The following is a 24,824-nucleotide window of genomic DNA, read 5'->3' as shown; positions in this document are numbered from 1 at the left end:
TGTTGCACTAAATTCTTTTTATTCTGAGGTTACATACTTTGGACTGAAGTTGTATGCACTAAAGGAAGGACAAATCAAGATAGCCGACAATCATATATAGTTTCAGGTTGTGTTATTCATTGCTTGTTTCCTTTTTCTTGCGCCACGGGTTTCCCTCCTGTTTTGTATTGTGTCACTTTGTATGGGTTTGGTGGACCTTATGAGTAAAACCAGGCTGCACTGAAAAGGTTAATTGTGCAAGATAGGTTAACTATATATAAAATAATCTTAGTATCCAATCCCAAGTTTATTTATCAGTCTGCAATGTGTCAAAAGCCTTACTAAAGTCTAGTAAGCAAAGCTATATCCACGGCTCCACCTTTATCCATCACTTTAATCACACAGTCATAAAAAGGCAGTAAGGTTTGCTTGACATGATCTCCCCCCACTCAGGTGAGCGGCGCCAGATCACTGACATCCCGAAGGTGAGTATCGGGGTTCAGGATTAGGGCTCGGATGGGGAAGGCTCAGACACTGGGGGTGGTTAATCATAGCCACCCCCCCCCCCTTCCCCCCAAGTGTTAGGGGAGGGTAAAAATACCCTGTCTGCTGTCGGTATGTGTATTTCATATGTACTCCCTCCCATCTAGGGGGAGATGTATCAAACCTCTGAGAGAAACTGAATAAATAATAGCTAGAATCTAATTGGTTGCTATGGGCAACCTTATCTCTCTCAAAGGTTTGAGACCTCTCCTCTCTAGTGTATAGCTGGGCACACACACCAGGTCATTCTAGTTCCCGACCTGTGCAAGCAATACTGCAAGAGTGTGTATGCCCCTTCCATCATTGTTTTATCTTAAGATCTGATGCGATATCGGCCCAAAAGTGAAGTGTGGACCTAATTCATAGTTGTATGTAACCTCCGATATGTTTAGATCTGCGCTGTTCATGTGCAGATCTGGGGCTGTGACGTCGCTTGCTGTGCCCAGAATTCAACAGCATGATTGTCAGGAAGTGCCCCAGAAAACAGGGACACGACGGCCCATTTTCTGGGCATGCCGAAGCCAGTGGCTGCGTCCTTGGACGTAACATGACTGGCCCCGGCTGTGTGATTTAACTGGACATCCTGAGTAACCTGACATTACTCAGATATCCAATGGTAACTCAGTTGATCTGATGCCAGTCCTCGGATGCCAGCAGAGGGCAAGTTATAACTCAGGACGCCTCCTGCAACTTATGCATATTTTAGAACAGTGGCCATGCGGTGCTAACAGCATCCATCTTTAAAACAGGCCCTGTGTACGCACTGCCACCCGTTCTACCAATGGTCTTCCAGCAGCAGGGCTGCCCTTGTGTCTTTTTATTTGATATCTTAGATGTGGGGGGGCGTAGGCATCAAGATGGCAAGTTAGATTGTATAGGTGTGTACGTGCGTATCGGCACTGGGGATCGGGACTTCCCAACATAAGTGAAATTGAAAATAAAATTGCATTGATGGTGTGATTGTACAGGTGTGTACCCAGCATTAGACCCAGCATGTTACTGGTAAAATAATGGGCCTCATGTCTACAACTTGAGACAGAAATAAAATAGAACAGTTTTATATAATGCTACAACACACATCCCATACAGAAACCTCCACAATAGAAATTCATACGCAATGCTAAAGCACGGGCCGGGAGCCATAGAGAACAAGATTAAGGAGATAAGAACCAAGAGCAGGGTACAGAATGGTTTCTGCTTGTTATCGCTGATATCTGGTTAGACGTAAGGCCACGCTGGTGTATCTCTTAGGCCTGAAGGTATATATGTAACACATGTAACAGCCATTAAGTGTGACTAGCAATGATCCCAAATCAGACTCTGGGGGAATAAGACGAACGGTATAATGAGGGATGGCAGTCTGTCTCTAAAGGCCGTGGGGCCATTATTGCTGTGTTGGTAGCATGGAGACATGGCAGCGGCTACAGATGAAGGTCCAGTTTAGCCAACACAGTTTTGCAGCCTTTGTCAGAGAATATCTTGTTTTCTTTTGGGAAATAAGTCATCTCTTTAGCCACCTGTGATGCCAGCTCTTCGTCCTCTCTTAGCCCGCGCTGTCTTAGTTCTGCTAAGATGCATTTCTTCACGTGTCTGAGCTCCAGTGGCAGGAAGGGGATGAAGAAGTCAACAAGGTTCTTCTCAATCAGGCTGCAGTGCCAAAACCCACCTGAGGATGAAGAAATAAAAAGCAGAATTACTGTAGATTAGATAGATCCGGTGTTACCTAGTCTGCTAAATGACTATAGTAAAACTGGTGTGGTATGACTGGTCTACATTAAGGTCTACAGGCAGAAGGATGACACCAGAAGGTCAACAGAAAGTATGTGGACTTGTTCAGTAGGTCAGTGTTGGCATTGTCCTAAAAGGGACATGTTGTGTTGTCTATTGTGTTTTCAAAAAAATATTTTTATCAAGTACCCTGGATGTCTGCATGGACCAAAGATGACCAATCTCATTGGACTAAGGGGTCTATTTAATAAGTCTTGGATGGAGATAAAGTACCAGCCAATCAGCTCCTAACTGCCATGTCACAGGCTGGGTTTGAAAAATGGCAGTTAGGAGCTGATTGGCTGGTACTTTATCTGAGTCCTCCATCCATAAGTGGATAAATCAGGGGTGTGTGGGGAGGGGGGGGGGTCCACAGAACAGCACACAATCCAAAAGCACAAAACAGAGTTCTAAAGCTGGGTACACATTAGACGATTTTATGAATGATTACCCAATTTCATTCGGATCAGAATGAGAAATCGTTCAAATCATTAAAATATTCAAATGCGTACGCACTGTTGCACGCCTGCGTGGGTCATCAGTTGCATCTTGAAATTGGACGTACATGCAGGTCATTTTGAAGATGTATGACCTGTTGCTTATGAATGCAGCGGGGGAATGATATATCGTGCGGTCATTCACCAGATCATGCGGCACGATATACTGTTCTGTTGCATCTGCGTCGGCTGTGTAGCCAGCTTAACAGCTCCACTGTTGCCTCATCTGTCAACAAGACATTCTCTTGATCATGGTGCTAAATTTCTTCTTTCCGTGGAACCATAAACACTGGACATAAGGAAGTAAAGCCTGCAGTTGTTGGGGGGGGGGGGGGGGGTGTTTGCAATTATTTTATTTATTAACGGTTATTTATATAGCGCACACATGTTCTGCAGCGCTTTGCAGAGAATATTTGCCCATTCACATCAGTCCCTGTCCCAGTGGAGCTTACAATCTGTATTCCCTACACACATTCACGTTAATTTTATTGGGATCTAATTAACCTACCAGTATATTTTTGGATTGTGGGAGGAAACCGGAAAACCCGGAGGAATGCCACACAAGTACGGGGAGAATATATAAACTCCACACAGTTAGGGCCATGGCCTCAGTGCTGTGAGGTGGTAATGCTAACCATTACACCGTCCGTACTGCCCTAATTAATTTTAACATTTCACCCTTGGAAAAATGCAGTCGGGCCACCCAGTCCCAATGTTAGAACCACTGCTCAAATACAGCATGAAACTACTCACTGTTTTTGTTGTTGAATAATCCTAGGGAGAGCACATATTCCATATGGTGTAACTGTAAATCCTCTCTCTTCTTCCCCGTCCTCCAGTACTCCAGCACTTCTCTATTGATCAGATCACCTCCTGCGTTACTAAAGGAAAACAGATTAAAACTTTTTTATTTCATAGAAGCATACTTACCTACTCTCCCGAAAATTGCGGGAGACTCGCTAATTTGTGGGTAGTCCCTCACACCCCTTGGAAGAGTGGCCGGATCTCCTGCATCCTAGTGAAGCGGGCAAGATGTGGGTGAAAACACTGGGAATCTCGGCTCCATTTTGAGGGGGTGGGTCTAAATTATGCAAATTTGTGTCATTTAGCCACACCCCTTCATTTTGGACATATGAACAGCTGCATTTTTGCCGCTACGAGGGTGGGGCCTAATGTCGTGCCAACTGTATTATAGGTAATATATAATATATTGGTCATAGTTTGCACAGCTTTTGGCGTCCCTTTCCTGAAAATATATATGTATTTTGCTGCGCCAGTGCAGAAGATAGGAAATATTCTGGCACTGTGTCAGAGTCAGCTATCTTCTCTGCCTGCAGAATATTTCCATGCGATCTTTGGAAGCCGTCAGTGACTCTGACTGGCCTGAGTTCCCTTACTGACCCTGAAGAGAGAGCCATTGACTCATGGAGCCATGTGCACTGCACACCCAACACCCATTATAGATACGTCACTGATGATGACCAGCACCCAGCGCAAAACAATTATCCAATCATCACCAATCATGACAAAATACTAATGTTAATAATTACTTTATTAATGACTAAAGTGGTTGTCTACCTTCTGATGACGAAGTCATTGGTTCATACACGCCATCCTGCAACTTTTAGTAAACTAGCTGTTCTATTTTTCAGGGTCATATAAAGGCGTTCCTGAAAAGCACTTCCTGCTGTGCTTTTCAGGAACGTCTTTATATGACTCTGAAACAGTCTTATTTCCAAGGGACATAATACAACTCCTCTGTAAACAACTACAGCACATGACTGAAGAGTGGACACACAGGGGTATATATATTTACTAAGATCCCGATTTTGACCGAGATGCCGTTTTTTCTTCAAAGTGTCATCTCGGTAATTTACTAAACTCAAATCACGGCAGTGATGAGGCCATTCGTATTTTTTTGGAAGTCCAAGAAAAAAATTACGAATGAATACACCATCGGTCAAAACGTGGCTGTTTAAGTATGAATCTCGGTCATTTACTAAGAAGTGCAAAGCAAAAAAAAAAAAACCACTGCCGTGAAAAATTACAACTCGTAAAAAAGTGCTAAAAAAAAACAGACCTGCTTTTTTTTACCGTGATTGGATAGGCATGCACGGATCCATGAGATCCGTGCATGTATATCAGTGGGAAGGGGTGGGAAAGTGGTTATTTTCCTCAAAAAAAATGCGTGGGGTCCCCCCTCCTAAGCATAACCAGCCTTGGGCTCTTTGAGCCGATCCTGGTTGCAGAAATATGGGGAAAAAATTGACAGGGGTTCCCCCATATTTAAGCAACCAGCATCGGGCTCTGCGCCTGGTCCTGGTTCCAAAAATACGGGGGACAAAAAGAGTAGGGGTCCCCCGTATTTTTAAAACCAGCACCGGGCTCCACTAGCTGGACAGATAATGCCACAGCCGGGGGTCACTTTTATATAGTGCCCTGCGGCCGTGGCATCAAAAATCCAACTAGTCACCCCTGGCCGGGGTACCCTGGGGGAGTGGGGACCCCTTCAATCAAGGGTTCCCCCCCCCAGCCACCCAAGGGCCAGGGGTGAAGCCCGAGGCTGTCCCCCCCATCCAATTGGCTGCGGATGGGGGGCTGATAGCCTTTTGTGAAAATGAAAAGATATTGTTTTTAGTAGCAGTACTACAAGGCCCAGCAAGCCTCCCCCGCATGCTGGTACTTGGAGAACCACAAGTACCAGCATGCGGCGGAAAAACGGGCCCGCTGGTACCTGTAGTACTACTACTAAAAAAATACCCAAAAAAAGACAAGACACACACACCTTGAAAGTAAAGATTTATTACATACATCCACACAAACATACATACATACTTACCTATGGCCCCACACAGGTCGGTCCTCTTCTCCAGTAGAATCCATGGGGTACCTGTTGAATAAATTATACTCACCAGATCCAGGGTCCCAGGCTCCTCGTAGAATCCATTTGTAATCCACGTACTTGATTAAAATAAAAAAACGGAGACCCGAGCCACGCACTGAAAGGGGACCCATGTTTTCACATGGGTCCCCTTTCCCCGAATGCCAGAAACCCACTCTGACTTCTGTCTAAGTGGGTTTCTTCAGCCAATCAGGGAGCGCCACGTTGTGGCACCCTCCTGATCGGCTGTGTGCTCCTGTCCTGACTGACAGGCGGCACACGGCAGTGTTACAATGTAGCGCCTATGCGCTCCATTGTAACCAATGGTGGGAACTTTCTGCTCGGCGGTTGACCAAAAGTGACCTCACCGCTGAGCAGAGAACTATATAAAAGTGACCCCCGGCTGTGGCATTATCTGTCCAGCTAGTGGAGCCCGGTGCTGGTTTTAAAAATACGGGGGACCCCTACTCTTTTTGTCCCCCATATTTTTGGAACCAGGACCAGGCGCAGAGCCCGATGCTGGTTGCTTAAATATGGGGGAACCCCTGTCCATTTTTTTCCCATATTTCTGCAACCAGGATCGGCTCAAAGAGCCCAAAGCTGGTTTGCCTTAGGAGGGGGGACCCCACGCAATTTTTTTTTTAACATTTAAACTTTATTTTTTTTTTTAACAAAGTGCACAATGAAGCCCAGCACGGATCTCTCAGATCCGGCCGAGATTCATTGTATTAAAGTCGGCAGTGTTTTACAATTCACTCACGTAAAACACTGCCTAAAAAAACGAATGACATCGACATCGGAAAACCCGAAAATGCAGAATACGGCAGCTTAGTAAATTAGTCGTAATAAATTCAAAAAGTTGCAGTTTTACACTTTCGATGTCATTCGTGATTATTCTCCCACCAAATCGGGAGAATTACGAATGTTAGTAAATATACCCCACTGTACGTATATATACACACTCTGATTTCATAATGAAGGAGACATTAATATGAATAGAATATAACATTTCACAGAGGAGATACTTGCAGTAGAGGCATACATCCCAACACCCCCACAAATCGGGACAGAAGTTCTGCGCGGTTGACTGCAGGACAATCCCATAAAATTGTGAGTGTCCTGCTGAAATCAGGACAGTTGAAAGGTATGCAATGCATTGTCCTTTTTTCTGTATTTATGCACATATAGTTGTGTTGAACTACAGTTTTTATTTGTCTACTTTGTGCTATGATATTAGTTGTAGTACATTCATTTTTTTTTTTTTTTGTGGGGACCCAATTTGCTAAAACTAAACACCTGCGGAATTGGGTGATCATCAGGACTTCTGCTGGTCATCCTCGGTAACTACAGTATGCAAGTGCACAAGCGCTTGTCTTAGAACCACATATTGGTGGTCATTCCGAGTTGATCGCTCGCTAGCAGTTTTTAGCATCTGTGCAAACGCTATGCCGCCGCCCTCTGGGAGTGTATTTTAGCTTAGCAGAAGTGCGAACGAAAGGATCGCACAGCGGCTACAAAAAAAAATTGTGCAGTTTCAGAGTAGCTCCAGACATACTCAGCGCTTGCGATCACTTCAGACTGTTCAGTTCCGGATTTGATGTCACAAACACGCCCTGCGTTCTCCCAGCCACGCCTGCGTTTTTCCTGGCACGCCTGTGTTTTTCCGAACACTCCCTAAAAACGGTCTTTTGACACCCAGAAACGCCCACTTCATGTCAGTCACTCTGCGGCGGACATTGTGAATGAAAAGCCTCGCTAGATCTTGTGTAAAACTACATCGGCTGTTGTGAATGTACGTTGCGCGTGCGCATTGCACCGCATACGCATGCGCAGAAGTGACGCTTTTTCACTTAATCGCTGCACTGCGAACATTTTTATCTAGCGATCAACTCGGAATGACCCCCATGGTTCCTGACTGGATGAAAATGAGGCTATAAAATCAGAAGCTGCCTGTCATGCAGAGCCAATTCCTGATTTCTCCTGTAGGCAGACAAGTTTCACAACAGGCCAACAAAGGATACACTGAGGCCAATTTTTGTTATAATCCAATGAAAGTATCAGAATGTTTTTGAATCATGGCAAGAAACTTAAGCACATGGAAGAAACCCAGCAAATGGAAGACATACAAAGTCCTCACAGATTGTACCATGGTTGTAATAATTTAACCCAGAGGCAATACAGCAGCGAGGTAGTAATCATCTGCGTATCTATAATGGGTGCACAAAGGGCCCCACACTGCACAACCCGCACCCATAAATTATACTTACAGTACATCTCTGATACGTGCATTGGCCAGCGCTGCAAAGCAGCAAAAATCATTGGGAAATTGAAGTGGTGACCATTTTTCCAGTGATTTGCGTAAATAGACAAGTGACTGGGAACGTGGTACGGAAGCCATTTTCCCGGAGACTCTGGCACAACACTGTCAGAGAGGAGAGGCCCGCATGGAGCCTGCACACAGGCCCTCTCCTCTCTTAACCCGCCTAGTAATGCCAGACAAAATATATTGTTTATAGAAATCTCCTTTATAAGGACAATAAAGGACTTCTCATTACAAACTGCTCTTTCTTCAGCCTTAAGGGGGGTACTCACGGAGCGATCGCTGCTTAAAATCTAAGCAATCTGACTAGATTGCTTAGATTTTAAGCACGATCGCTCCGTGTGTAGCCCCCACAGCGATACCGATGCGCAGCCCCGCGCATCGCTATCGCTGGTGCTAGATAGGCCTGCATGCAGGCCAATCTAGTAGGTCGCTCATTTCACCCGCTGGGTGAAATGAGCACCCCACCCCCCCGTCTCCCCCCGGATGCTCAGCACACATCACGATGTGCTGAGCGGCGGGAGAGATGTGTGCTGATCGGTTCGCTCAGCACACATCTCTCCCGCATCGGCCAGTGAGTACTGGCCTTTACTGGGAATATTGTGTTACCAGACCAGTAAGGGTCAATTTCCAACCTGCGACTATGCAGAAATGTACTTAGCTGTCCACCTCACACAGAACGAGGAACATTCCAGTATTTTATACAGCCCCCAGAAAACATTCTGCCAAACTTTTGTAGGCTGACTGGATATTTGCAGTCATGGAAGAATAACAATATCACTTTACAGTCCAGCTTTACAGTCCACATAGAAATTATAGGGAAGCCCAAATTGAGGCTCTTTTTAAAAATCAAAAAGAGACTGATTTGGTAGATACCAATTTAGAAAATGTAATGTCTAAGTTGGAAAAATTACTAATTAGAGAAGGAAAAGTATGGTGGGAGATAGCAACGTTAGAGAGGTATAGTAGGGATAATCTCATTCCAAGGGGTTTAAAGATGAACAAAAACCCTTCGTTTGAAAGAGAATCAGGGGATTTCTTGAAAGAATGGAATAGGATTCTTGATTCTTGCTCTTTCTCCCTGATGGAGCTAATAGTCAGAGAGAAAAAGAGAGATCTACAAGAAATAGAAGAAGAGATTGAAACTTACAAATCCCTGTCAGAACCATATTCAGGGTCTAAAGAGTTTAAAGAGATGGAGGAGGTTATCACTACGAGGATTAAGAAGAATGAGAAAGAGATCAAAATCAAGAAACAAAAAAAGTATTTCAGGGATAGGCAAGATAAGGATGAGATAATAAGTACTCTAAAGGAGAAAGAAAAACCAACCGGGGATGATGAGAACTTAGAAAGACCAGCACGAGCATTACGCCGACCCAATGGAAAGGTGTATGATAGAAACGGATTCCAGAACTTTACGGAGAGAAATAGATATATAGGGAATGCCAGGTGGGAAAATTCTAAGAAAAAGGAAATAGAAAATCCCCGTTTCTTATATCCCCCTAGGAAGAGTAATAGGGAGGAGTATGGTCTCAGAGGGAATAGAGTTTATAAGGAAAGAAATTGGGAAAGAGAGAACCCTGCAGTTGGATCTGATGATAATTATACGAGAAACAGATCCGACAATAGATATTATGGAAGGGAAGATCCACATAGAGGAAGGGAATATCCACTTAGAAATTGGAGAAAGGATAAATCCCCCCAACATAGGAACTTCCCTGCCTCCCCCTCCTCCTCTTTTTTAGAGAACGGCCTAGGCCGAACCCCAAGGTGGAGATAAGAGTCAAATGTAAAAAACGGGGAAAAAGGGGAGGGAGAACCACCACCATAAACAATAGGAAAAGACACAAAGTACTAATTAGTGGGTCATCCAATAAAAATGTAAGTAGTGAGGAAACATCAGAAAGGGAGGTGGCAGTTAGTGAGGAATGTAATAGGGATAAACAAACTACAAAAATATACAATCTAAGTCAGTATGAACTTAATACCCATGAAATATCTGTTCTGGAGAAGGGCCTAAAATTTGCCCCGGTAAACAGGTGTGACAAATTTGGTGTTCGTCAATGTAGAGAGATTTATAAGACGACTTACACTCAAAAGATTTTCTGATGAAAAACCTAAGGTTGAGGATGTAGGAGACACAAGTGAGGTACACCACTTTAAAAGGAAATCAACCTTCTACCCAAAACATAAAAAGGGTAGTTTTATAGAGTCCTTCGAAAAATTAGTAAAAGCAGATTTAGAAAAGGCGACTTTTAAACCAAACAGAAAGAACAATCTGACTAGGGATGAGAGGAATGCTATCAAAACGTTACGTGGAAATAAAGAAATAGTCATTAAGCCCGCGGATAAGGGGGGGAGTATAGTTGTTCTAAGTCTAGAGGATTACAATAGAGAGGTACTACGCCAGATAATGGATAAAGAAACATACCAAAAACTGAGAGGGAACCCGAGTATTGGCATTATTAAAAAACTGGAAGTATTTTTGGCATTATATTTAACAAAGGGTATTATTACAGAAGAGGAACAGCTCTTTATGACGATAGAATGTCCGGCTATCCCGGTTCTGTATGTATTACCAAAGATACACAAGAATAAAGAATGCCCTCCAGGTCGCCCGATAGTGGCGGGTACTAACTCATGTCTATCCAACTTGTCATGCTTCATTGACTATATTTTACAACCCATGGTAAAGGAAACCAAATCATATCTTAAGGATACTATATCCATTATTAATAAATTAATGACGGTTGATTGGAAACCTGGCTTCCTACTGGTGACAGCGGACGTTACGTCCCTCTATACAATAATTGATCATGAACTAGGGCTTAAGGCATTATCATTTTTTATGGAAAAAAGTGGGACACCAGAGGAAAAGAAGAATTTTGTTTTGGAGGGAACCTCACTCATCCTCCGTAATAATTTCTTCTGGTATGATGATTCTTTCTATATGCAGTTGAAGGGTACGGCAATGGGTACCAGGCTGGCTCCCAGCTATGCAAATTTATTCATGGCTCATTGGGAAGAACAGCAAGTATGGAATGGCCATGAGTTGGGGGCCAGCTTGGTATCCTGGAGCCGGTATATAGACGATGTTTTATTCGTTTGGGATGGGGACCGGAACTCTTTGGAAACCTTTTGCCAACATCTTAACGGCAATGCATCTGGTATAGAACTCACTTTCAACATCAGTGATGTAGAAGTAAATTTTTTGGATTTAAGAGTGTACATTGATAAGAATGAAATCAAAACCAGCAATTACACAAAGAGCACCAATTGCAATTCGTTCATAGATTTTTCTAGTAACCATCACAGGAACTGGTTAAAAAGTATTCCTATGAGTCAGTTTCATAGAATAAGAAGGAATTGCTCGGATACTGAGGTATACTGGGAACAAGCACTAGAATTGGAGAGTCAATTTCTGGAGAAAGGCTATGATAAGGAAGTAGTTAAGACTGCAATGGTAGATAGTGGGATGAGAGATCGGGAGAATATGCTCAACAAGATACCCAATAAGGGGGGAGATTTCATGGGTTGTGTTCCATTTATCACAGGATATAATAGCCAGTACCTGCAAGTAGAACGGATCATTAAACGACATTGGTCCATTTTGAGTAAAGATACATCTTTGAGAGAATACATAACTGAAACCCCCAAATTTGTGTATAGGAGGGCAAAGAATATAAAAGAAAATATAGTAAGGAGTGTAAATGGGGCCCCCAAGATGCTTACAAGAAATATATCAAAAGGCTTCTTTAGATGCGGCACGTGTATTATGTGCCGCACATGCACAAGTAAACATAGTAAGATTGTCCAATACAAGTCCAATCAGACAGGAATAACCTATACTATAAATGATTTTGTTACGTGCAATACAAAGAACTGTGTATATCTGCTTGAGTGTTCATGCGGTGCCCAGTATGTGGGGCGTACAACTCGCATGTTAAAAACTCGCCTTGGAGAGCATATTCGTAATATAAAAAAAGGGGTGGAAACCCATAATGTATCTTTGCATTTTAAAAAAATACATGAGTGCAATATTAAAAATTTGGTTGGTTTTTGTGGGATAAAAGCTGTAAGTCCGGGTTGGAGAACTAATGATGGGGAGATAAGATTGGCTAAGCTTGAAATGCGTACCATTTATGAAATGCAGACTCTTGATCCAAAAGGTCTGAACGTGGATTTCAAGATGAAGTGGTTTTTATAGGGGTGGATTTGTGAGAAAAATAACTATAATATATCCACATACATATAATTTCGAACCATGTTTACTGGATTATTAACCCATTCTCTGTTTTGATCTTTCTATGAATTGGTTGTGGCGTTATGGAGTGAAAGCAATTGGATCACAAAGAAGGAAATGATCCTCTCGAGTTTGCGTTCCACGTGACGGACCTGGTGACCCGCACTTCCGGTTAAAGCGGATGTCACGTGGTCGCGCCTCCCGGACAGGAAGTAGAACGTCCGCACGTGGAGGAGATGTCTGTTTGTGGACCGCAAGAAGAGCCAATAAAGTTATTGATATCACGAAAGGACTTATGGGTTATCTAAATGGAGGACAGAAACTACCAAGAACGGGAGGACAAATCTGGAATTGGCTAAAGGACACTATACGAACTATGAGGGTGTTTGTGATCCAGTGCTGCGTTTGGTTTTTACCAATTAACTTTGTATGTTATTTTTTTTGATGGGATTTATGTGAAATACGTTTTATGAAGATATTATGAGGTATCTGAGGATGATATGTGTGATATGTGGAGAAAGTTTTGTAAAATAAGATAAATAATAAGGTTTTTTGTATTGAAGTCTGGTGATTGGCCAGAGAATTTTAAGGGAGGTTCAGGAAGTATAAAGGACTGACTTCCTGACCCCATAAGACACCTTGAGGAAGGATCTTGAATCCGAAACGCGTCGGTGTTACATGTTTACATCTCAGGTTGTATGGATTTTTCACCTTTTACTATTGCCTAATAGGATCCCCACTCAGTTTATGAGCTAATCGTCTCTATGCATGTTTTTGGAGTGGTGGATACCATAGGGCATATGGTGGAAAAAACGGTTTTCCATTAACCAGGAGATTGTAAATTTTTAAAATTTTATTTTTGTCTGTTTCATGTTTTTATTCAGTCCTAATGTTTTTATGGGTTTATCTGTATATGGTGCAATAAATCTGTGCATTTTTTTGGATACCCTTTTGTGATTTATCCACATATCTGCCACAAAATCGTTGATTACCAGTGGAAACTTTGAGGCCTGCTGCCAACAAAGATACCTTTCAAGGAATATAGGGCACATCAATAAGGTGAGTGCCCCCTCTAAGGGACGGGTTGTGGAATCATTGTTACCTTGGAGAAACAAGTATAGATGAGAAGACTGTCTAAAGAAACCTTTTGACGTATATATCCCGTATTGAGGAGGTTAGTCGTAAGGTGCGAACCTTTGAGAAGTTGCGGAGTGTTACGTATTGGAAGAATCCATGTGTTCCATGAAGTCGTATATGGTTCTGAGAAACTAAGAACTATCCATTTATCTTCTGCAGCGCTTGTGGACCACCCCATATTTTTTGTATAAAATCTAAGCAATCTGACTAGATTGCTTAGATTTTAAGCACGATCGCTCCGTGTGTAGCCCCCACAGCGATACCGATGCGCAGCCCCGCGCATCGCTATCGCTGGTGCTAGATAGGCCTGCATGCAGGCCAATCTAGTAGGTCGCTCATTTCACCCGCTGGGTGAAATGAGCACCCCACCCCCCCGTCTCCCCCCGGATGCTCAGCACACATCACGATGTGCTGAGCGGCGGGAGAGATGTGTGCTGATCGGTTCGCTCAGCACACATCTCTCCCGCATCGGCCAGTGAGTACTGGCCTTTACTGGGAATATTGTGTTACCAGACCAGTAAGGGTCGATTTCCAACCTGCGACTATGCAGAAATGTACTTAGCTGTCCACCTCACACAGAACGAGGAACATTCCAGTATTTTATACAGCCCCCAGAAAACATTCTGCCAAACTTTTGTAGGCTGACTGGATATTTGCAGTCATGGAAGAATAACAATATCACTTTACAGTCCAGCCTACTACCAGCCTACTACCACCATCCGCTTCATTAAATAATAATAATAATAATAATAAAAATAATAATAATAATAATAATTATTATTATTATTATTATTATTATATCTTACATTTTTCTGTTTTATTTCTGAAATTCTGCTTAGTAAAGTCCCATTTAAATGATGAAGGAAGACATAACTGGACTCGTCAAAATGGCCGCCATCACTGATCTTAATTTTGTGTTATGTACTGTAATGTGAGGTACTCTGTGAGGAATTGTAATACCCTTACTTTAATATGTTTTTTTTTTTTTATTCATCAGTGTGATGGAAGATTGATACTTCTTTTGGGGAACATACATAATCTGATAAAATGGTGAGGTTTATATATTATTTTTTGTAGCCATTAAAATGTAACTTTACGTCCAGCACCTGAGGAAAATGAAGATAGCTTTATGGTAAGACACTCCATCAAGGTCTTCATAATAGTCCAGGAAAGGCTTGATGGCATCGATAAGACCAGGGTGAAGCTTGTCCATCTCATCAAATATAAATATAGAGCGAGCACAACGGCTGACGTTCCCCCGAATCCAAGACTGCAACTGGTCCTGTCACAGAGAGGGTGCGTTTGTAGGATGGATTTCAAATATTCTAATTTTAAGCAACAATTAGAAAAATGATTTCTCTGTGTCGCTCTCCATATTATAGAGCAGTTTCAGAATCATTTTCCGCCTTGGTACCCCCTGGCAGCTCATTTACATTAGTTGTGCCCCGGCATTTGTACTACAATACGTAACGTTTGCAGTGATTATAATTACAATTAGATAAAGGGGCAGATTCAATTAGCTTTACTGTGCAGATTTAGCTCACAGGTTAATTGCCCGGAACTATTCAGTTATTATCCTCTGTAAGCCCTCAGTACCAGAGGTATTCAATTACAGCCAGCGGTAAGCCCGCAGACTCAGGAACTGTGAGGAAAAATCCACGTTAAATGCACCCTTGTGGCTAGTCACGGGCAGTAATTGAATAGCTCCGGGCACTTAACCTGTGAGCTAAAACTGCACTGTAAAGCCTGCAGCTTACTGAGCCTGACCCAAAATGTTTCAGTGCTGCTGTATATAAAAGCAAAATAATATAATTTATATAAATATGTATGTATATATACACTGCTCAAAAAAATAAAGGGAACACTAAAATAACACATCCTAGATCTGAATGAATGAAATATTCTTATTAAATACTTTGTTCTTTACATAGTTGAATGTGCTGACAACAAATTCACACAAAAATTATCAATGGAAATCAAATTTATTAACCCATGGAGGTCTGGATTTGGAGTCACACTCAAAATTAAAGTGGAAAAACACACTACAGGCTGATCCAAGTTTGATGTAATGTCCTTAAAACAAGTCAAAATGAGGCTCAGAAGTGTGTGTGGCCTCCACGTGCCTGTATGACCTCCCTACAACCCACACAAGTGGCTCAGGTAGTGCAGCTCATCCAGGATGGCACATCAATGCGAGCTGTGGCAAGAAGGTTTGCTGTGTCTGTCAGCGTAGTGTCAAGAGCATGGAGGCGCTACCAGGAGACAGGCCAGTACATCAGGAGACGTGGGGGAGGCCGTAGGAGGGCAACAACCCAGCAGCAGGACCGCTACCTCCGCCTTTGTGCAAGGAGGAACAGGAGGAGCACTGCCAGAGCCCTGCAAAATGACCTCCAGCAAGCCACAAATGTGCATGTGTCTACTCAAACGATCAGAAACAGACTCCATGAGGGTGGTATGAGGGCCCGACGTCCACAGGTGGGGGTTGTGCTTACAGCCCAACACCGTGCAGGACGTTTGGCATTTGCCAGAGAACACCAAGATTGGCAAATTCGCCACTGGTGCCCTGTGCTCTTCACAGATGAAAGCAGGTTCTCACTCAGCACATGTGACAGACGTGACAGAGTCTGGAGATGCCAAGGAGAACGTTCTGCTGCCTGCAACATCCTCCAGCATGACCGGTTTGGCAGTGGGTCAGTAATGATGTGGGGTGGCATTTCTTTGGGGTGCCGCACAGCCCTCCATGTGCTCGCCAGAGGTAGCCTGACTGCCATTAGGTACCGAGATGAGATCCTCAGACCCCTTGTGAGACCATATACTGGTGCGGTTGGCCCTGGATTCCTTCTAATGCAAGACAATGCTAGACCTCATGTGGCTGGAGTGTGTCAGCAGTTCCTGCAAGACGAAGGCATTGATGCTATGGACTGGCCCGCCCGTTCCCCAGACCTGAATCCATTTTAGCACATCTGGGACATCATGTCTCGCTCCATCCACCAACGCCACTTTGCACCACAGACTGTCCAGGAGTTGGTGGATGCTTTAGACCAGGTCTGGGAGGAGATCCCTCAGGAGACCATCCTCCACCTCATCAGGAGCATGCCCAGGTGTTGTAGGGAGGTCATACAGGCACGTGGAGGCCACACACACTACTGAGCCTCATTTTGACTTGTTTTAAGGACATTACATCAAAGTTGGATCAGCCTGTAGTGTGTTTTTCCACTTTAATTTTGAGGGTGACTCCAAATCCAGACCTCCATGGGTTAATAAATTTGATTTCCAATGATAATTTTTGTGTGATTTTGTTGTCAGCACATTCAACTATGTAACGAACAAAGTATTTAATAAGAATATTTCATTCATTCAGATCTAGGATGTGTTATTTTAGTGTTCCCTTTATTTTTTTGAGCAGTGTATATATATATACCCGAGTATACTATTGACGGACTGGCCCTCCATTTCGGCCCGGGCACTCGTGAACGTGTGCGCTCGCTCGTCACGAGGGAACTCGCGCACGTCACGGGAGGGGGGGGCGCACTGCCACGTAATACGGGGGTGCGCCACAAGTCATGGGGGCGTGGACTCGTGTCGCGCCCCCATTACCATGGCGACGCATGCTGGGAGCGGGGTGCGCAGCGAGTCCGGGGGCGTGGACGTGCGGCTCTCCCCCATTTCCATGGAGGCCGGTGCGGGCGGCTCAACCAGAGAGCCGGAGGCTGCGCTGCGCGCGGCCTTCCCGGCTCTCTGAGGGACTGGACCGGCCCACCTGCCCATCAGCCCTTTTGGCATATGCCAGAAGTGCCAGATGGCCAGTCCGGCCCTGTGCCTGAGGCAGGCAAAACCAATTCCTGATAAGTGCTGGTTAACGAGTATGCAGAAAGCACAATATTCCGGAGTCATTTGGAATCCCTTATCCTGCTGCATACATCTAGGATGTAAAGTGGCCATTTTGTACATGAGCAAAGTAAATGGGAGGTCTATTTACTAAGTCTTGGATGGAGATAAAGTACCAGCCAATCAGCTCCTGACTGCCATATTACAGGCTGTGTTTGAAAAATGACAGAAGCTGGTTGGTTGGTGCTTTATCTCCATCCACTTTATCTCCATGGAAGGCTCATTAAATAGACCCCTTAATCGGTAACTTGTACATAGATGGACAAATCCAACAGTTACTGGGGGCCTAATTCAGACCTGATCGTTGCCGTGCAAAATTATGCACGGCTAAGATCAGTTACTCAGACACGGTGGCGATGCTTTTGTACCTGAAGAGTAGCTCCCTACCAGCGCAGCTCCTGCGTGCTGGCAGGTATCTACCCGTCACTGTCCGGGTCGCAGCGGCTGCGTGTGACGTTATGCCTGCGTCGTCCGGACCGCGCCCCTAATATGGCGGCCCAACGCCGCCGGCCTGCCCACTCCCGCCTCTGCCTGTCAATCAGGCAGAGGCAATCGCTGGGCTGAGATGGCCATCGGCTGTCTGGCATGCGCCGGCGCACTTCAGACCTGATCAGCTGCTATGCGAAAATGCACAGCAGAGATCAGGTCTGAATTAGTCCCTTCTAGCGCTCGCCCCGCTGCCAGCATACTGGTGGCCAGGATGCCGCTGTCGGTTGCCGGTACTTCATACTGAACCTTTTTGCATATCTGATATGACATCTTGGGCGGGATGTAATAAAGTCCCTGTGGAATGCCGGCCAAACTTGGAAGTTTTGTTAAAGGAACAATCATGTACAAGGCTAAACCATGCCATGTAAATGACTGCGTAAAAAGGGGGGGACCTGGACTGCACATCCTATTACTAAAGATATCAAGAGGTGCTTTCATGCTGAGGCTTCTAATACTATGCTGGGGGAAGAGAGATGCAGATGCACACTCTTAACACTAAGAACACTGATAGTAAAAATAATTTAAATAAACCCTCACAATTAACATAGAAATATAATTGAAGTTCTTAGCACACTTTTGCGCAAATATGCGGGCCCATGTACCGCGGCCAGGTGACTTCATCACATGGGTCCCTAACATTCCTAATACTATCACATTGTTCTTAGTGCTAAGAGTGTGCATCTGCATCTCTCTTCCTCCAGCATATGTAAATGATTGCCCCTTTAAAAAAAAAGGCCAGCACGGCCGCCAAACTCGGACTTCATTATATCCTGCCCATGATCATTGATCCCTATACATGCAGTAGCTTCCTTTTCCATGGGAGGTAGGATAAAAGCAGAGCCGGCCATAGGCATAGGCAAACTAGGCAATTGCCTAGGGCATTTGATATGCCTAGGGGCATCAGCAGCTTCTGCTGATTAAAATGATATGCGGCATGCCTGTATTCTGTGTGTAACATTTCATATGCAGATACAGCCACAGTCTCACACAGTATATAGGCATGCTGCATATCATTTTAATCAGCAGAAGCTGCTTGTGCATCCTAGCCACATGGAAATGCAAATAATATGCAGTTTCATAAAAAAAAAAAAAGGTGCCCGACGTTAGCATTGAGGCAAGATTTGTGAGGACACATCTGTATCCAAGCAGAGGCAGAGGTCACAGTGTTAGTGGAAGTGTGAGTGCTGTGTGCATGTGAGTGGGTTGGTTGCACAGTAGTGTTCAGAATGTGTGTAAGGAGCATTATGTGTGTCATGTAAAAATGCATTAATAATGTGCAACATATGTGTAAAGGGGCACTGTGTGTCATTATGTGTATAAGGGCATTAATAATGTGTGGCATATGTGTAACAGGGTACTACTGTATGTGTGTCATTATGTGTATAGGGGCACTAATAATGTGCAGCAAATGTGTAGGGGGCACTATGTGTGTCATTATGTTTATAAGGGCATTAATAATGTGCGGCATATGTGTGAGGGACATTATGTGTAAAAGGGCATTAATAAAGGTTGTCATAATGTGTAAGGCACATTATGTTTATATGGACATTAATGTGTCTCATATGTGTAAGGGGCATTACTGTGTGGAATTGTGTATAAATGCATTACTAATGTGTGGCATTATGTGTATAAGGTGCTCTACTATGTGGCGTTGCGTATAGAAAGGGCACTACTGTGTCGTCTAATGTGAATAAAGAGCAATAGGGTGTGGTGTAATGTGAATAAGGAGCAATTCAGTGTGATGTAAAGTGAATAAGGGGCTCTACTGTGAGGAGTAACGTTTATAAGGTAAAGTGATACTACTGTGGGATGTAATATGAATTATGGACACTATCGCATGATAAAATGTGAATAAAGTTGCAGTACTGTGTGGCGTAATTGGAATTGGGGGTTACTATTGTGTGGCCATGCCCCTTGCCAGCAAAAACACACCCCTTTTTGGGCTGTGCGCCAAATGTACGAACTGTTCCTATTTAAAATATAGGGAGTACAAACACCAAAATAAGAACTGCTATGGGTGAGGGGTGATGGTGCTGGGAAAGAGGTGCAAGGTCAGAGGCGGAACCAGCGGTGGTGCTGGGGGGCACCAGCCAAAATCTTGCCTAAGGCATCATATTGGTTAGGACCGGCTCTGGATAAAAGTACAGTGAATGAGCCTCGTCTTCAGAAAAATCATAGAGGTGCAGTTTGCAATTTTGAGAAGTACCCTGTACAGAGAGATCAATCCGTCATGTGGGAAGTGCAGGCTGGATACAAAGAGATGGACAGATTTGCTTTTCATCCCCTGCTCGTAAATATTCTCTGCAATAATTTTGCTGACAAAGTTCTTCCCAGTTCCGGTCCAGCCATGTAGTGATAAGGTCAGAGGTTTCTTGGTGTTTTCAGTGTTCATAAATCCCGTCAGCGCCCGTAAGATGACATTATGAGCCAAGTGCTGCCCGAAGAGCTTGTCACGCAGGTCAGTATGCAAAGCTGGGAGGAGAAAGAGAAAAAGCCCAAAATGAGGCCACAGCTGAGAAGACACTTTGTGGGTAATTCAGACCTGATCGCTGCTGTGCGTTTTCGCACAGTGTGTGATCAGATCTGAACTGCGCATGCATCTGAGCCGCAATGCGCAGGCACGATGGACCGCAGCAACGAGGATCGACGGTCAGCGACTGGATTGTCCGAAGGATCCATTCGCACGGGCATTCGCAAGGAGATTGACAGGAAGAGGGTGTTTGTGGGTGAAAACTGACCGTTTTCAGGGAGTGTCTGTACAAACGCAGGCGTGTCCAAGCGTTTGCAGGGCGGGAGTCTGACGTCAAATCTGGTCCCGAGCAGTCTGATGTGATCGCAGCGGCTGAGTAAGTCCTGGGCTGCGCAGAGACTGCACAAAATCAGTTTGCGTTTACACATGCGTTCACACATTTGCACAGCGAAAATACACTCCCCCTGTAGGCGGTGACTATCTGATCGCAGGGCTGCAAAAATCGCAGCCCAGCGATCAGGTCTGAATTATCCCCTTTATACGGCTGTGTGATCAGGAGATGAATGCTTATGGTAAGATGGGCTCTATAGCAGTGTTATAGATCATATTGTACAGCAGCAACAAGCAGGGTTGGACTGGCCCACAGGGGAAATCACCGGTGGGCCCTCCTTCCTGGGGGCCCACCTCCTCTTCTAGGGATCAGGTTCCAGACTGTGCTGTTACTAATCTAGTACATTATCTTGCATGCACTACAGTATTTACTGTATATATTTATCTAGGGGACCAACACATGCAAAATGGTTAGGCAAACTAATGTGGTGGCTGGGCACACCCCCTCTAGAGACTGACCACACCCCTAAACATGGGCCCCTACCACTGCATTCCCCTGGTGGGCCCTACATGCCCCAGTCCGACACTGGCAACAAGAGGGAAATTCCTTACACAGACATGCTGTACGTGTGCCAGGCCTTTTTCAGGATCATCCAACTACTACACAGAACAAACTGTTTCATTAGCACACAGCTATCCCCATTGATAGTTACCATGCCGACACTGATAAAGTTGTCACCACAATTTCGACACTAAAATGTTGACATGGTTCAACATGCCGACAGGCACCCAATGAAATGTTAACATTCTCAGAATGCCGATGGTTAGGAATAGGTACCATAGGGAAAGACTTTCAAGGACGTCTGCGAGGAGGTCAGAGGAAGTGTGTGTGTGGGTGGTTCCGGGAGACTTACCTGCCCTTGAGGAGCCGGGAGCGCCACACGATTTTCTGGGTCCTCCCAACCAATCTGTGAGAGTAGGCAAGTATGCTTCAAGGACAGGTGGCGGGATAGGTTTAGGCAATAGGGGGAGGGTTAGCGGCAGGACCGGATTAAGGGGGGTGACGGGTAGTCGTCTTGAGGCCCCACACAGGGTCAGTCTGACCTTGCAATTGGCAAGAACAGGTGCCAGTTCTGCATGCACTGACTGCATACAGTGCAGAGCGGCTCCCTAGCCCCCTCATCAGTGTCACTTGACACATGACTTCTCTGCCGCCGACAAGAGACACTCGGGAGCCGCTGTATGCAGCCTGTAAATGCAGAGCGCAGACCCTGAAGCATGCTGCAGCAGGAGATGAAGGTGAGCACTCAGGGGGTGGGGGGGGACTGAGACTGACCGTTACAGCAGAGGCTCTGCCAGACACATTGGGCGATATTCAATTGATATATCGCTCCCAATCTCCCGTCTATATAATAGCGAAAAGTCCCGTTTGTGCGCCCAAACGGGTCACTTTTAGCGTATTTCAGCTTGCCACCCCTGAGAGTAGTGAGCTGAAATGCTGGTGTTCCGCCTGTCGGCAGCAACATTTGAATAGCTGCCGGCGGGCGCAATAGGGGGCGGCAACAATTGATTTCCACCCATTTTATCATCACTGCTAGTCATATATACGGGTTGGGTATGCGTTACCACCGCTGGGCGGGCGAAATGCCGGCGGGGGGAGCGCAACAAGCTCCACGAGTGGTAATAGTCCCTGCTAGTCGGGATTTAGAGGGGGGCGGGATGTAGCCATCGGTAATGTGACCGGCAGTCACCTAACTACATCCCATATATACAGGTGTGTACTACACTGTGCTGCACTCAGGGCCGGTTCAAGCCCGCTCTGCGCCCCGGGCAGGAAATGGGGTGTGGCTTAATACAGGGGGCGTGGTCAATTACGCCCCCTGTACAGTAGTAGCGCCGCTTAAATGCTGAGCGGTGCGCGATGACGTCATCGCGCACCGCTCAGCAAAGGTCCTCTCCACGAAGGGAAACTAGACGCTACGCGTCTAGTTCCCTTCACAGGAGGCACAGCCGGGGGACACAGCGGGCAGCGGAGGGCACAGCAGTGGCGGATCTTGCCATGGTGCGGCGCCCTCCGGATGGCGCCAGCGCCCTCCGGAAGGCGGCGCCCCGGGCAAAAGTCCTGCTTGCCCGTGGCAAGATCCGCTACTGGCTGCACTGCACCTGATTAACCCCATACATTCCTGGCTGCACTGTGTACCTGCTGCATACCAATTAACCCCGTGTTACCCTGCACTTGTTTTCTACCGGTTAATAAACCACTCAATCTGGTTATCTATGGACTAACCTCCATCTGACAACTATTAACATCATAGGTTCTCTGGCAATATTTCTATGTGGACGTGGCAACAATTAGGCTTTCTAGTAAAGCTTCCCTATGTGACATAGAGGCCCCTATGGTCCATGTATGTTATCAGTCCTACACACCTGCCAAAGGAAGTGGTCCAGGATGGACAGGGCTCATACAATCCTTGCAGGGGCTTACCTGAGCTCTTAAATGGCTTTTCCTCCTCACAGCACTCCGTCAGGCTGCAGTACAAGCCTCTGGGTGAGAAAAAGCTGGAAAAGGCCACAGTAGGTTTCAGCAGGAGAACCAGCGATGTGAGCAGGACACATGTCCTAGTAAGTAACCCCTGAGCTACAGGCATTGTATATTCAGATAGTGACCCAGGCTGTCTGTCCCAGTGCAGGATGCCTGCCGTCTGTCCCAGTGCAGGATGCCTGCCGTCTGTCCCAGTGCAGGATGCCTGACGTCTGCTGCTGCCGTCTCCTGGAGGAAGTTACATTTCTGTGTGTTACATGTTGATGCTTATTTAATTTGGCTGTGTCCTAGGAAAAAGGATCTTCCTTAGTTTCGTTTCTGCATTTTCATTTTACAGTAAATGACACTTAGGGAGTAGATTGCTTAGACTGTAGAGTTCCTTACTTTTGATATACTAGTTATACTTGTTCTACTGGCGTTGTAAAGACAAATAAAAATGGAGAATCAAGGGCAATGGGGAGTGCGTGTATTGTGTTAACCAGGGCCGGTGCAAGGTCTCTCTATACCCTAGGCCAGTGGTTCTCAAACTGTGTCCTTAGGCACCCTGGGGTGCCTCAGGACATTTGCAGGGGTGCCTTGGATTGGTGGTCCAGGACCAATTATTTATGGTCAATGTAATAGGCAAAACCAGCGCTGGTGGCTTCCAGTCATAAAATATGTGGACAAACAGGAGCCAATCTTGTCCCTCAATACACAATTGAACCTAAGGATGACATATAAACACAATTAATTTAATATTTCTGTCAAAATTTCTAATTAAGAAAGTTTTGGCCTAGGGGTGCCATGAGAAAAATTCTGATACTCTAGGGCGTCGTGATTCAAAAAAGTTTGGGAACCACTGCCCTAGGCAAAGCTTCAGCCTAACGCCCCCTAACCTGCAATCCCCGCCACCACCACCTCTTGGAGGTGAGATGTAGGTGGCCACTAGGTGGGCTGGTGTGAACTGCAACATTATACACATACAGAGAAATTGGATAACATTCAAGCACTTTTAAAGTGAAAAAGTATATTGCAAACATAGGCACCCATTTATCAAGCGTTGTTGGAGAGTGATAAATGGCATGGTGATAAAGTATCAATGCCCTTATTTATCAATGAGTGATAAATTACACTGTGAGTGATAAATTGCACCAGCCAATCTGCTCCTAACTGTCATTTTTCAAACCCAGCCTGTGACATGCAAGTTAGGAGCTGATTGGCTGGTGCAATTTATCACTCACAGTGACATTTATCACTCATTGATAAATAAGGGTATAAGTCTCAAAATTTTATGACTTTGTTCACAATATACTTTCACTTACAAATCTTTGAGTAACGCGCATTCTTTCTGCCTTGTATATGTGGTACCCGGGCAAATAAAGGACAATGTTATTGGGTGAGTAGATGATCTTTTACCTGGTGATTATGTCCGCTTTACACTATCTGTGTACCGGGATACCAACTTAAGATGGAAGTTCGTTCACGATACTTCGGAGATGTAAGGGATATACGTCTGCACAAGTGGGTTGTTCAGGGAGCAGTCAACTCAACTTCGGTTTATTAAAGGCAGTGGGAAAATCAAACAACTTGAATAATAGTAATACGTTACAGTAAATCATCAAGTACAGATAATAAACAGTTGGTCTTCACACCGTAGATTATGCCAATACTGTCATAGACTGTTTAATTATTCAGGTGTTGCATATCCCATCACCGTCCTTCTCAGCAGTTATGCACGTTTACCTGAATTGGTTATATT

General features: G+C 44.9%; 1 protein-coding gene across 1 annotated transcript; it reads right to left on the bottom strand.

The window, feature by feature from the left end:
* Positions 1-24,824, bottom strand: LOC134948460 (torsin-1A-like). The gene is made up of 6 exons (XM_063936442.1): positions 24,482-24,824; positions 23,030-23,373; positions 19,951-20,216; positions 14,474-14,649; positions 3,540-3,667; positions 1-2,188 (listed from the first exon to the last, which is right to left on the bottom strand). Exons 2-6 carry the CDS (start codon positions 23,190-23,192, stop codon positions 1,944-1,946), a joined length of 978 nt encoding a protein of 325 aa, XP_063792512.1. The 5' UTR covers positions 23,193-23,373; positions 24,482-24,824; the 3' UTR covers positions 1-1,943.

This window comes from Pseudophryne corroboree, chromosome 8, assembly GCF_028390025.1.
Source record: "Pseudophryne corroboree isolate aPseCor3 chromosome 8, aPseCor3.hap2, whole genome shotgun sequence".
NCBI lineage: Eukaryota > Metazoa > Chordata > Amphibia > Anura > Myobatrachidae > Pseudophryne > Pseudophryne corroboree.
Note: the sequence above shows the minus strand (reverse complement) of the source record. Positions and strands in the feature narration are given on the sequence as shown.